Source organism: Ovis canadensis, chromosome 2 (assembly GCF_042477335.2).
Source record: "Ovis canadensis isolate MfBH-ARS-UI-01 breed Bighorn chromosome 2, ARS-UI_OviCan_v2, whole genome shotgun sequence".
NCBI lineage: Eukaryota > Metazoa > Chordata > Mammalia > Artiodactyla > Bovidae > Ovis > Ovis canadensis.
In genome coordinates this window covers 102,764,844-102,779,803 of record NC_091246.1, presented here as the reverse complement: position 1 = coordinate 102,779,803, position 14,960 = coordinate 102,764,844, and the positions used below count along the sequence as shown (strand labels likewise).

General features: G+C 47.9%; 1 protein-coding gene across 1 annotated transcript in view; it reads left to right on the top strand.

The window, feature by feature from the left end:
* Positions 1 to 14,960, top strand: part of SCARA5 (scavenger receptor class A member 5) — a 133,538-nt gene that overhangs the window by 64,052 nt on the left and 54,526 nt on the right. Inside the window, exon 4 of the mRNA XM_069574174.1 lies at positions 14,041 to 14,715. Coding sequence (XP_069430275.1) covers positions 14,041 to 14,715 — 675 coding nt within the window. The remainder of the gene's footprint in view (positions 1 to 14,040; positions 14,716 to 14,960) is intronic.

Below are 14,960 nucleotides of genomic sequence, written 5' to 3'. Positions count from 1 at the left end.
AGGGTTCAATCTCTGCAGGGGCAGATGGCAAATGTGCTTGGCAACCACCAGTGTATAGTTGACAGGTGGATGGATGGGTGGGTTGATAACACATTCTGGTTTCCTGGACAGCAGTGTGATACCATATCGATAGAAAGAGATAGGAACTGGGTCTTATGATATGTGAGCCCAAGCCCTGATTCTGCCACCAACTATTAGATGACCTGGGACATTTCCATATCACCTTTATCAGCCTTTGTTTCCTCTTGTGAAATTGAGAAGTACATGATTCTTAAGGTCACTTTTAGGTCAAAGCATCCATGATCTAACTGTGCCAGGAGTCTGAATTCTAAAGAACAAAGATACGAGAGATCTGACACGTTGGCTGCAAACGTCATGTTCTGAAAAAGGAAACCCAGTAAAGTGCTGAGATTCCTGGCAAGTCTGGCCCAGATTCCTCACGTGCTTTTTTGTGAGAATAATTTCCAACCTCCTTAAAATACTCTGACAGGCTCAAGAAGCAAAGAAAGATGGATCTGAGGAAACCTGCCAATGGGAAGAGTTCACATCACTCCAACCAAAAGCCGTGTGGAAACCCTAGGGGACTGATCCTGAGCTGTTTGAAAACAAGCACTGATGGAACAGATTGTCCAGAAAGATAGAAACACAGAAACATCCTCGCTGCCTTTGCTGATTTCAGACGATGGCCTCATGTGACTGCTGCTGGGGAGGCAGGCTGGAGAGATGGAGGGGAGCATCAGGAGGGCCCCACTGGAGCCGGGGAATGATCCATGCATGGAATACAGCAGAAAGTCACATAGTATTTTGTATTATTATCCGTGATAATTCACATGGATGTGTGGATGGATGGATGGATGGGTGGGTGGGTTGATGGATGAATGGATGGGTGGATGGATGGATGGATGGGTGGATGGATGGATGGATGTGTGGATGGATGGATGGATGAGTGGGTGGGTAGGTGGGTAGGTGGGTTGATGAATGGGTGGATGGATGGATGGATGGATGAATGGATTCAATCTGGATTTGCCATTCACTAGTAGTGTTTTTTTGAACAAGCCACTCAATCTCTCTAAGCTTCACCTGCAGAACTGGGCGTATGAACATGTCATGTATTCTTTTCTGAAATGGCCAGGTGGATGTGGCCCTGAAAGGAGACAGGTTCAGGCCGAGTTTCTTGTACTCACAGATACCAGAGATGGGAGGCACGCAGGCCACACGGAACCTCGTGGGGAAGGGGCGTCAGAAGGCAGAAACAGGAGTGAGGGGAACAGTCGGGCCCCAGCCTTTATTGGGATTTCTGTGAGAAAGGCAAGGCAGTTCTAGCTAGTTTGAATAATTTTGGTGGACTGTGGGCTATAGAGGTGTTCTCTAGTTGCCTTGGTACCCAACATTGGGAAGATTGAGGCAGAGAAATATTGTTTCTTGGGGGCAGAGAAAAGAGGTGTGGCTCCAGATTGGATAGAAAAGGTCCCTTTGCATCTCTGAGAATTGGCCAGCTTCAGGAGGAGCAGTCTGTCCTCAGCCAGAAAAGTTTCTTAAGATGTCAGAATATCATAATACACAGAAAATCATTATATATACAGGCATACCTCAGAGATCATGCGGGTCTGGGTCCAGACCACCACAATAAAGTGAATATTGCAATAAAGTGCATCACATGAATTGTTTGGTTTTCCATGTGTATAAAAGTTATGTTTATACTATCCTGTAGTGTATTAAGTATGCAATGGCATTGTGTCTAAAAAAAACAACGTACATACCTTAATTTAAAAATACTGCATTGCTGAAAAATGCGAGGGCTTCCCTGGTGGTCCTGTGGTTAGGATTCTGTGCACTCCCACTGCAGGGGGCATGAGTTCAATCCCTGGTCGGGGAACTGAGATCTCACAATATGCATGGTGTGGGCAAAATATAAAATAGAAGAAAATAATGCTCACCATCATCTAAGCCTTCAGAGAGTCATAATGTTTTTGCTGGCAGGGCAGGGGAAGGAGGGAGAAGGATTGAAATATGGCAAGAATCACCAAAAAGTGATGCAGAGACGCAAAATGAGAAAACGTTGGGAAAATGACACTTGCTTGATGAAGGGTTACCACAAACCTGGAATTTGTACAGAGCACAGTATCTGCGAAGTGCAGTAGAGCAAGGGGTGATAAAACAAGGCATGCCTGTACGTACACACACACATACAATGCAAGACACATCTCATCTGAGAAACTAGATCTTTGACTGGTGATCTCAAAGGATCTCAAAAGGTAAAATACATGACAACACCCAAATTAAAAGATTGAAAATATTAATTTATTTTTGGCTGTGCTGGGTCTTCGTTGCAGTGCAGGCTTTCTCTAGTTGCAGCGAGCAGGGGCTACTCTCTACTTGCAGGCCACGGCTTTCTCATTGCGGTGGCTTCTCTTGTTGCAGACCACGGGCTTTCGGCACGAGGGCTTCAGTAGTTGCAGCATGTGGGCTCAGTAGTTGCAGCTTCTGGGTTCTAGAGCTCAGACTTGGAAGCTGTGGCCCACAGGCTTAGTTACTTCTCAGTATATGGGGTCTTCCCGGACAAGGGATCGAACCTGTGTTCTCTGCATGGGCAGGTGGATTCTTATCCACTGGACCACTTGGGAAGCCCAGGTTTTTATTTCTTTATAGCTATGTTCCATTAATAAGTCTTTGAGGGCCACTTTCTAGAAATAACTGCAATAAAGGGTGTAACAGGGGCTTGGAAATCAACACCCGCTTTTACTGTCCACCCCAGCTTCTTTCCAGTTAATCTCTAGTAAAGGGCCTCACTTATATGGGTTAAATTGCATCCCCTCAACATTCAAGTGTTGAAGTCCTAACCCCCAGTACCCCAGACTATGACTGTATTTGGAGACAGGCCTTTTAAAGAAGTGATTAGAGTCAGATGAGGTCACCAGGTTGGGCCCTAAATCAATATGATTAGTGTCTTTATAAGGAAAGGAGATTAGGACACAGACATGCACAGAGGGAAGGCCACGAAAGACACAGGATGAATGAAGCCAGCTACAAGCCAAGGAGAAAAGCCTCCAGGAGAAATCAGACCTGCTGACACCTTGATCTTGGACTTACAGCCTCCAGAACTATGAGACAACTGGTTTTTAATTTCTGTTATTTAAGCCATGGAGTCTGTGCTATTTTGTTATGGTAGCCCCAGGAAAGTAATATACCACTTATTTGTTTTTTTAAAAATACATTTTAAAAAGAAGGAAAAAATAAGGACAGATAAAGGGATAGTTAGGGAGTTTGGAATGGACAGGTACACACTGTTATATTTAAAATAGAACCAACAAGGACCTACTGTACAGCACAGAGAGCCCTGCTCAGTGTTACGTAGCAGCCTGGATGGGAGGGAGTTTGGGGGAGAATGGATACATGTATATGTATGGCTGAGTCCCTTTGCTGGACACCTGGAACTATCACAACATTGTTAATGGGTTATATTCCAATATAAAATAAAAAGTTTTTTAAAAGACCCATAAAAGGAAGAAAGGAAACAATAATAACAAAAAGCATACCCACGTGTAGAACGGTTTTTAGATCTGCTTCTCTCAGGATGTGGCTTCCCGTGTGGCGCTAATGGTAAAGAACCTGCATGCCAGTGCAAGAGACACAGGAGATGTGGGTTCGATCTCTGGTTGGGAAGATCCCCCTGAAGAACAGAATGACTACCCACGCCAGTATCCTTGCCTGGAGAATTCCATGGACAGAGGAGCCTGGCAGACTACAGTCTATGCGGTCCCATAGAATCGGACACGACTGAGCGACTAAGGACACACGCATGCACCCCATCAAAATGCTGGACTTCCTGACATTGCTCGTAATGATTTCAGATACTCTGGCCTCTGAAGTGAGGGTCCTGGGAAGAGCCTCCTCAAGAAGAGCCTTTTTCATCATAATTTGTCTTGGATCCCATTTCCACGGTCATCAAGACTGAATTATCAGAGACTCCATTGGCTTGGACCACCAAAGGGAACGCTTGTGCCAGGAGCACAGAGCACCCAGCACACCTCTGGGGAAAGTAACCAACATATTGGTGGGGTTTGAGGTTGTGCCAGGCCATCCTAATGTGGATATCCATGGCTGTCCAGTGGCTGGCAGTCAGCCTCCGCTCCGTGCATCCCCCAGTCCAGCGTCTGTGATCCTCCATGGGCCAGAGACAGGTCTATGTATACAGGCTGGGCATCTGGGTTGCGCCATTTCAGAGATGCCATCTGCACCCTTCATGCTTATTTCTTGGATCCTACCTGAAGGACCTAAAATTGGCCACTGGACTTACTTAGGGAGCCCTCTCATCCCAGAACTGACAAAGGCCACTGCACACAGGCATTCAGGACAGCACACTTAAGTGGGTAAAGCATGTGGCCCTGGGAGCCGCTGGTTGATGAGTCTTCAGGTGAACAGAGCATCAGAAAGCTCTGGCCACCTGGGCAAAGACTTCTGGTTTCCTTCTCAAAGGCCTCCTGCTGCTCTGAGCTGGGGCTGCAAGCTCCCGGCTGTCTTCTGTGTGAGTGCAGGGGATGGTGGGCTGCAGATAAAGAAGCCAGTCTCCAGCCTGTAGACGCTAATCCAGGACATGCTGCTGAGTGAGCTCGGAGCGGGGACATGTGATACTGGGTAGGCCAGAAAGGTTTTCAGGTGAATAAGCTCACCCCAAATTTACCAGGGTGGCTCAGATGGTAAAGAATCTGCCTGCAATGCAGGAGACTTAGGTTCGATTCTTGGGTCGGGAAGGTCCCCTGGAGAAGGGGCTTCTGGGCTACCCGGTCCCATATTCTTCCCTGGAGAATCCCATGGACAGAGGAGCCTGGCGGGCTGCAGTCCATGGGGTCACAGAGTCAGGCATGACTGAGCGACTAACACTAACACTTTCAAACTTACCAATCAGCTGCTTCCTTCTTTGGGTCCTTATACATGTCCTCTCATACCTCACCTCCCCCGTCTGCTTCATTTCCCCTGCCTCTGCCCTTCATTTACAAAACACACATTCAAAAATAAAATAATCCAAAATTTCCAGAGAGCGAGAGCAGGGCAGTAAGCCCCAGGCATGGGGCCCTTTCGCATGTGGGGCCTTGTCACACACCACAGGCTGGCCCTGGTTTCCTCCTACCTCTTGGAAACTGGGGAGCCCTAGTGAAAATGTGCATCAGTTTAAGTGTTAAAGATCTACCGATAACCTCTCTAATATGCAATTTGGAATGAGCATTATGGTCCACTTTTAAATGAATTTTCTATTAAAGTCACATGTATCCAGATCTCAGGAAATCCAGCCCAGTGTTACAGACTTCCTGAAAGAAAGCCCCCTTTCTTTTCTCTTTCTTGGTGCTTAAATTGAGGTGCCTGACCTGCAGTTTCATTTCAGCCCCATCTTTCCCCAGCTCTGCCCTCAATGTGTCTTCGTGCGTGCTCAGTTGTGTCCGACTCTTTGCGACCCCAGGGACTGTAGCCCACCAGGCACTTCCGTCCATGGGATTCTCTAGGCAAGAATACTGGAATACGTTGTCATTTCCTTCTCCAGGGGATTTTCCCGACCCAGGGATCGAACCCTCATCTCCTTCGTCTCCTGCATTGGCAGGTGGATTCTTTTACCATTAAGACATCTGGGACGCCCCTTAACGTGACACTCTGTGAACTCTGATACCCACCTTCCTCCCATCAGCATCATGAGCCTAAATGAGGACAAGGCCAGGACAGTGAAACAGACAGGCAGGTCCACCTCCTACTCACAGATGGACTTGAGTTACTCACTGCGTCGCTTCAGTTTCTATTTTTCATCTGTGAAATGGTGATACCATCTGCCTGTAGGCTTGGGAGGACCACACAGTTATATGGCCCCTGACCGCATTCTAGAATCTGCTCCCCTCCTCCACCAGCCTTCTCCATCAGACTAGGATACCAGTTCTCCATGCCCCCCACCCGTCGACACCCAAACCACTGACAGTTCATTCTCACTTCTAAGGCTGATGCAGGACTTCTGCTCGGGTGGCCTGGAAGAAAGGGGGAGAGATACTTTCTGCTGTTTGTTTTGTCTAAGGGTGGGGCCAGCAGGGCCTTCATAAACCAAGCATCTTGAGCTTCCTTTCACTCTTTCCTACCTTCTGAAGCTCCTTCATCTGAACACAGGCAGAATTCCTACTTCACAAGTGTGCTGGGAAGATGAAACGAAGTCACTCCTAACAAGAGACTGAAGCTGAGTTTGGCATATTTTTGTTCAATCGCTGAGTCGTATCCAACTCTTTGTGACCCCACAGTCTACAGCATTGTCCTTCACTATCTTCTGGAATTTCCTCAAATTCATGTCCGTTGAGTCGGTGATGCCATCCAACCATCTCTTCCTCTGTCGCCCCCCTTCTCCTCCTGCCCTCAGTCTTTCCCAGCATCAGGGTCTTTTCCAAGGAGTCGGCTCTTTGCATCAGGTGGCCAAAGTATTGGAGCTTCAGCTTCAGCATGTGGTAGGTGCTTAATAAATGTCATCTCCTATCCTGCTCCCTCAAGTAGACTTTGGAGTTCAGTATGGGGCTGACCACCCCTGCAGCAGGTATGGAGGACAGAAGACTGGATAATGGGACCGATGACCCCAATCCATCCTTATTTATGCTTCTGGCATCTCTGGACTTCTCTGAGCCTCTTTCATTTTTGCTTTTTGAGGATATTAGGAATTCCTGCAGCACTGCCTACCTCCCAAGATGAATTATATTTAAAATTAAGGGAGATAATGAGTGTGAAACTTTATATAAAGATAAAGGATCATTAACACAAGTGCTCAAGGCTTAGGACTCCAAACCTCAAACAGAACCCTTTGCTTTTCTTCCTCCAGCTCACAGGTACCTCCCCTGCTCTGCTGGCACAGTGGGTGTGTCTGATGTGTTTGGGGAACGCAGCCTCTCTGGTCAGTCTGGAGCACCTTGACTTCACCAGCATATGATTGTTTTTTAATGAGCATAAAATATGATTATGAAAAAAAAAAGATGATTATGAAACTGGGAGCCAGCCCAGGACTGGGGTCTGGGTGGGAAGGCTGCAGGAGATGTGTTTGTGTGACTCACCTAGCCCAGGGTGTGGCCTGACAGATATTCATCCATCAATCAAACATTATTACAAAGTGTACATGAACACATTCATTAAGATTCAGCAATTAGTACTGAATCAGAATCTGAATTAGAATCCATGATTCCTGCCAAGCAGCCTGACTCCCACCTGGGTTTATGATGGGGAACTCACTAACCTTCAAAGCTTATTCCCTATTTGTGCGTCTCTGTTAAAAAGTGTATTCTAGGGACTTCCCCTGTGGTGAAGACTCCATGTTTGCACTGCAGGGGGTGCAGGTTAGATCCGTAGCTGGGAAAAAATAAGATCCTGCATGCCACGTGATGTGGCCAAAAATAAATAAATAAATAATAAAATAAATTAAAAGTTTATTCTGTGCTTTTGATCCTTTCGGTTCAGTTCAGTTGCTCAGTCGTGTCTGACTCTCTGCAACCCCGTGGCTTGCAGCATGCCAGGTATCCCTGTCCATCACCAACTCCCAGAGTTTACCCAAACTCATGTCCATTGAGTTAGTGATGCCATCCAACCATCTCATCCTCTGTTGTCCCCTTCTCTTTCCCTCAGTCTTTTCCAGCATCAGGGTCTTTTCCAAAGAATCAGTTCTTCGCATCAGGTGGCCAAAGTACTGGAGTTTCAGCTTCAGCATCAGTCCTTCCAATGAACATTCAGGACTGATGGTGTCACGAAGGGAGCTCTGAACCCCAGTGACCTGAATCTAAAGTCAGTCTCCTCTGTCTACCAACTGTGTGACCTTGTGAGTTACTCGACCTCTGTGTGCCTCAGGTGCCTCGTTTGGAATATGAAGCTCATAACAACACTTACAGGCTTATTATGGAATTAAATGCATTAATATGGGAAGTACTTAGAACATGTCTGGCACAGAGTAAGGACTTGAGAGATGCCAGTAATTATTGTTACTCTATGATTTATCTCCCCTTTGTGAAAGTATGAAAGCTAAAGAATAGTTAGAGCAATTAAAAGTAAATACAGCAGGCAGAGAGATAAATGAACTGTTTGCATAAACATGAATTAAGAGTCACACTCAAGGAAGAATTGTTCCCTGTTGAGGACAGCAAACATCTGGAAGGGATTAAATGGGGCTAAGAGGGGGTGGGGCAGTGTGAGCCGAGAACACACTGTGACTGTTGCAAGGAGATAATTCATTGCTGGGGGCGGGTAAGTGACCCCAGAAGAGGGAGGCTGCTCTGGGCTTCTACAGCATCACTGGATGCCCAAAGAGTATTTACTCCTTCAACTAATTTTGTTCTGATTAGACTGAGTACCTAAAATACCTATATCATTCATTTGAGCTAATTCATTAAGTTAAAAAAAAACCAACCCAGAAATCAAATTGTAAAGATAGGTAATGCATTGCCTTGAGAAAGTCACTTCTAAAATACAAGTATACTAACATAAAATAACAGGCTACCATTTTGTATCTGTGACATTAACCATATGAAAATTGTAATACTCAGTGCATTGAGGTTTTATTGAAACTGGCACATTTAAAAATCTATAATGTACATGTATGTGTGTGTGCTAAGTCACTTCAGTCGTGTCTGACTCTTTGTGACCCCATGGACTGTAGCCTGCCAGGCTCCTCTGTCCATAAGATTTTCCAGGCAAGAACACTGGAGTGGGTTGCCATTTCCTCCTCCAGGCGATCTTCCCAACCCAGGAATCGAACATGAGTCTCTTATGTCTTCGGTATTGGCAGCTGGGTTCTTTACCACTAGCGCCACCTGGAAAGCCTACAATGTAATTACAAATAGGTATCACTTCTGGGAAGAGATTAGGCTAGAATTTTTTTCTTTTTGTGATTTGGTTGGAATTTTTAAGAGTTATAAAAATGTCTATAACTTTGGCTCTACTAATCCAGCTTCTAGGAATTTATTGGTAGGAAAAAATTCAAGAGAAGGAGGGACCTTTCTGCACTTGTTTTCCATGATTGAGAGTGGGTAAATTACCAGGCATCTCCCTCACGGGCTCTTAGGCAGCCATCAGAAGGATAATTATAAAGGACAGATGGGGAAAGTGTGAAATAATCATTCATAAATTTAAAAAGCACAGAAATTGAATTGTAAAGACTGGATATGCATTTGGATGGAACTAGAAGAAAATGGAAAGGAAACCAGTGTTCTTTGTGGGAGGTTGTGAGATGGTGGAAGAATTTTTTTTTCTTTCTTTTATTTCAATTTATGTTAAAATAGGTTGTGCAATGAAAATTAATCAAAGACTCAGATGGACTCTCTAGGAAGGGGTAGCTGATTGTCAACCTTCACCATACAGGCGAGTTTCAGTCCAGTTTTCTGAGAGAGACGGGGACTCAGATCCGAAAGCTGGGGGCTGACAGGCAAGGCGGGGGACCTTCCAGGGCATAGGGACCACCTGCAGAGGGAGGGAGGGGCTGGTGGGAGCTGGCAGAGAGTGGCTTTAAGGGAAACTGCCTCCTTCACAGTGTTGCCTCTAACAGGCCTGAGCTAATGAGCATTAAAATCAAGTAGTTGCACTGTTCCTCTTAGTCACTCACAATCCCAGTGTAAAAATCAGAATTAACAAACCTGGTGTTTACCGCTTCTGATGAGCTGTGGTGTTTCTCTGAATCTCAGAGCATCAAGAGCACAGGCTGACACTAAAATATCAGGCTTTCTGGTTTCCAACTGCTCTGTCTCAAATACCTGTCAATCAATCTGGTCGAATATCGGACAAACACAATCAGGTCCTGGCCTGCGATGACTTCTTAGGCAGACAATTCCTGTGGTTACTTGGGTTGTGATTGCATCATGGATTCATTTCCCCAGAACCTTTACTTCTATTGACAACTCTTTTTAAAAAATATTTCTTTATTTGGCTGCGTAAGGTGTTATTTGCAGCAGGCGGAATCTTTCGTTGTGCCCCATGGGCTTTCTAGTTGTGGCTCAGGCTTAGTTGCTCTTCAGCATGTGGGATCTCAGTTCCCTGGCCAGGGGTCAAACTCATGTCCCTTGAATTGCATGGTGGATTCTTAACCACTGGACCTTTCCAGGGAAATCCCTTGACAACTCTTTCACTAACTTTTCAGAGTAGTGGGGCAGTGAAGGGAACCGCTGGACCAGGAGTCAGGAAGCATGCGTTTTGCGTGAGGTACTCTGCATAGAAGTTAAATAAGCAGGGTGACAATATACAGCCTTGACAGACTCCTTTTCCTATTTGGAACCAGTCTGTTGTTCCATGTCCAGTTCTAACTGTTGCTTCCTGACCTGCACATAGGTTTCTCAAGAGGCAGGTCAGGTGGTCTGGTATTCCCATCTCTTTCAGAATTTTCCACAGTTTATTGTGATCCACACAGTCAAAGGCTTTGGCATAGTCAATAAAGCAGAAATAGATGTTTTTCTGGAACTCTCTTGCTTTTTTGATGATCCAGCAGATGTTGGCAATTTGATCTCTGGTTCCTCTGCCTTTTCTAAAACCAGCTTGAACATCTGGAAGTTCACGGTTCACGTATTGCTGAAGCCTGGCTTGGAGAATTTTGAGCATTACTTTACTAGCATGTGAGATGAGTGCAATTGTGCGGTAGTTTGAGCATTCTTTGGCATTGCCTTTCTTTGGAATTGGAATGAAAACTGACCTTTTCCAGTCCTGTGGCCACTGCTGAGTTTTCCAAATTTGCTGGCATATGGAGTGCAGCACTTTCGTAGCATCATCTTTCAGGATTTGAAATAGCTCAACTAGAATTCTATCACCTCCACTAGCTTTGTTCATAGTGATGCTTTCTAAGGCCCACTTGACTTCACATTGCTGCAGAGTTCCAAAGAATAGCAAGAAGAGATAAGAAAGACTTCCTCAGCAATCAATGCAAATAAATAGAGGAAAACAACAGAATGGGAAAGACTAGAGATCTCTTCAAGAAAAGTAGAGATACCAAGGGAACATTTCATGCAAAGATGGGCTCGATAAAGGACAGAAATGGTCTGGACCTAACAGAAGCAGAAGATATTAAGAAGAGGTGGCAAGAATACACAGAAGAACTGTACAAAAAAGATCTTCACAACCAAGATAATCACGATAGTGTGATCACTCACCTAGAGCATGCTGTGAGGCAGGTCATAAATATGCTCGTGGCTTCAGTCTCTTTATCTGTAAAATGGGGGAACTTTTTACCAAAGACTGCCTAGACTCAAAGTCAATGATGCAAGTCTGAAAAACTCAGTTTGGGCCATAGTAGAGAGTCTTCTGCCCAGAATGAAGTTGAAGACCCCTCTTCCAAACTTCGCCCAGTCTTTATACACCATGGAAAAAACAAATTTAGATCAAGCCCTACCCTGTAAGGGGATGTTGACACCCTGTTATGTGCAGAAGAGGTTAGCCAGGAGGTATGGAGGCTCAGAAGCTAGTCAAGAGATAGCTGATGAAGGAACTGCTGACTTTAACCAGAAGCATTGTTACATAGCCAGGATGTGATCACTGTCTTTGAGATTCTGAAGAGCTGTCTTGTGGGAAACGTAAAATTCACTAGCTTTCTGTGACCTCAGAGGGCAAAATCAGTGGTTAGAGAGTACAGGGAGGCAAATTTCAAGTCTGAACAGAATACAGAACATTCCAGCACTTAGAACTAACTGAAAGTGGAGAAAATGGGTATGAGTAGAGGTTGGGCATATGATATTCTTGGAGATTAAAGTACTGAGTGAACACTTTAATTTTGTTGACTATTTTCATTTTTTTGTTTCTGGGTGTGCCATGTGGGATGCAGGATCTTAGTTCCCAGACCACGGGTCGAACCCTGCCCCCTGCAGTGGTAGTACTGGACTGCCAGGGACGTCTCAAGGGAGAATCTGAAGTGGGGCTCAAATGCCCCTCTAATGCTGTGAGCCTCTGGATATAATCTGAGATGACTTACATCCTCTAGGGCGGCCACCATAAATGCTGTGCACTGGCAGAAGCATCAGCTCCAGCACCCACAAAAGCACCTTCCTCCGTCCCAGCTTGAGGTTCAGGAAAGAGCTAGTGTATATAGATCTTCTCATCACTCGAACAAGCTGTGTACCAGATTCCCTGGCTCTCTCCATCCCAAGATTTGCAAGGCAGAATTCCCTCTGTGCCTCCTTCGCCTCCACCTCCTACTCTGCCCCGCCCCCACTACTAGTTTCCATTTTTCTGGTGTGTAGATCAGAGAGGGAGACAAAGCTGTGGATAGTGCACAGCCGGTAGACCAGCATTCCTAGACATCCCAGGATGTACCAGGGTGTGCTGTGTCCCTAAGTGTTCCATGAGCATGCTGGAGACACCGGATGCTAGATGATAATGACTCAGAGGCACGCCCCTCCCCTTCATACTGTGAACTAGCTGCTTATAATCAAGAAAAGGAAACCTCTTTTTCAAGAGAAAAGGGTGGGAGACCATTGAGGTGGTTGTTTGCCTGAGGAGGGAAAAGCACACGTGCTAATTCACTCAGTTGTGTCTGACTCTTTGCAACCCCATACTGTAGCCTGCCCGGCTCCTCTGTCCATGGGATTCTTTAGGCAAGAATACTGAGTGGGTTGCCATGCCCTCCTCCAGGGGATATTCTCCACCCAGGGATCAAACCTGAGTCTCTTAGGTCTCCTGCACTGGCAGATGGGTTCTTTACCACTAGCGCCATCTGGGAAGCCCCAGAGAAGGGAAGGTATGGATGTAAAAAAGCATCTCCCCCAGCCTAGAGGGAATGGGACCCCGAATTGAGGAGTGGGAATTACCAGTGCTGCCGGAGCCTGGCTGAGTCTGCTGCTGGCATGGTCCCTTTAGGCAGTTCCAGAGCAGACTTGGAGGGCAGCATCTGGGTTCCAGAGCACGCAAGCCCTCTGGGTTGGAATCTTGTCTCCATGTCTTACTTGCTGTGCTTCCTGGGTCAAAGGTAACAGCTTTAGCCCTAAAGGGGGGTGGTGGTGGTAAATAAGGGCCCTTTGGGCCTCTTTAGTTGCTCAATCGTGTCCGACTCTTTGCAACCCCACGGACTGTGTAGCCTGCCAGGCTCCTCTGTCCATGAGATTTCCCAGGCAAGAATACTGGAACGGATTGCCGTTTCCTTCTCCAGGGGATAAGGGTACCTCCCTTCTAAAGTGGAGAGGATGACACACAATATTGGAGGGTAAGCCTCGTGGAACTGCTGATGTCTGATCCTTTCCAAAATAAAAAAAAAAGTGAGGAGAGAGAGACCAGTTCCTACGGATCAACCTCATCCATAGATAAGTCTGTGCGGGCTTGCGTGCGTGCGTGCGTGCATGCTAAGTCGATTCAGTCCTGTCGGACTCTTTGTGATCCCATGGACTGTAGCCCGCCAGGCTCCTCTGTCCATGGAATTCTCCAGGCTAGAATGGGTCGTCAGGCCCATCTCCAGGGGATCTTCCCAACTCAGGGATGGAACCTGCATCTTCTATGTCTCCTGCATTGGCAGGCGGGTTCTTTACCACTAGCGCCACCTGGGAAGCCCATAGATGAGTCCAGGGGTTCCCAAACTCAACCGCATCTTATAATTACCCTGGGCTCTTTTTAAAATTCCAAAGCCTGGGTCACCTCCCAGACCCATCCAAACACAATTTCTACAGGTGGGATCCCTGGCTGGGTGATTCTCACGGGCAGACGTGTTTGGGGACCATTGGCTGAACACTGTTTAGGGGATGTGTTAAGGTGCTTCCCTGGTGGCTGAGAGGGTAAAGCGTCTGCCTGCAATGCAGGAGACCCAGGTTCGATCCCTGGGTCCGGAAGATCCCCTGGAGAAGGAAATGGCAACCCACTCCAGTATTCTTGCCTGGAGAATCCCATGGACGGAGGAGCCTGGTAGGCTACAGACCACGGGGTCACAAAGAGTCGGACACGACTGAGCGACTTCACTAAGGCGCTCAGCCTTAGCCACTTCTGCTTTTCCTTCCTCTCACTGAGCGTCTCCTGCCGGGGCGGGGGTTGGCGGAGGATCTCCGCAGCCGTCTCATCTCTCCCCCTCCTCCTTCTCCATCTCCGCAGTGTCCAGGCCCCGGAGCTCCCCGGACGACCTGAAGGCGCTGACTCGGAACGTGAACCGGCTGAACGAGAGCTTCCGGGACTTGCAGCTGCGGCTGCTGCAGGCCCCGCTGCAAGGGGAGCTGAGCGAGCAGGTGTGGAAGGCGCACGACGCGCTGCAGAACCAGTCGGACTCGCTGCTGGCGCTGGCGGGCGCGGTGCAGCGCCTGGAGGGGGCGCTGTGGGGGCTGCAGGCCCAGGCGGCGCAGAGCGAGCAGGCGGTGGTCTTGCTGCGGGAGCGCGCGGCCCAGCAGAGCGACGCGGCGCAGCTGGAGCTCTACCAGCTGCAGGTGGACAGCAACCGCAGCCAGCTGCTGCTGCGGCGCCACGCCGGCCTGCTGGACGGGCTGGCGCGCCGTGTGGGCGCCCTGAGCGACGAGCTGGAGGACGTGGGCGGCGCGCTGCGGGGCCTCAACCTCAGCCTGTCCTACGACGTGGCCCTGCAGGGCACGCGGCTGCGGGACCTGCGCGTGCTGGTGAGCAACGCCAGCGAGGACGCACGCCGCCTGCGCCTGGCGCACCGGGGCTTGGAGCTGCAGCTCAAGCAGGAGCTGGCCGTGCTCAACGGTGTCACCGAGGACCTACGCCTCAAGGACTGGGAGCACTCCATCACGCTGCGCAACATCTCCCTGGCCAAAGGTACTCCCCTTTCCGCCACCCACCGGGCCCTCGGGGACTGCGAGGGCCCCTCCCTCTCAGCGCTTCTTCCCACATGATGCACATGACTCCCCCAGGCCTGGAAGTCCCGCTCCCTCCCCAAGCTCCACACCTCCTTTATTAAGTCTTGCCCTCAAAGACCCTGGAGTGTCCCATCGAAATGGATTATGCGCATTTCCAGGCCTGCACAGGATAAAGGTCCTCCGTGCCACCCCGCTCCTCCCCCC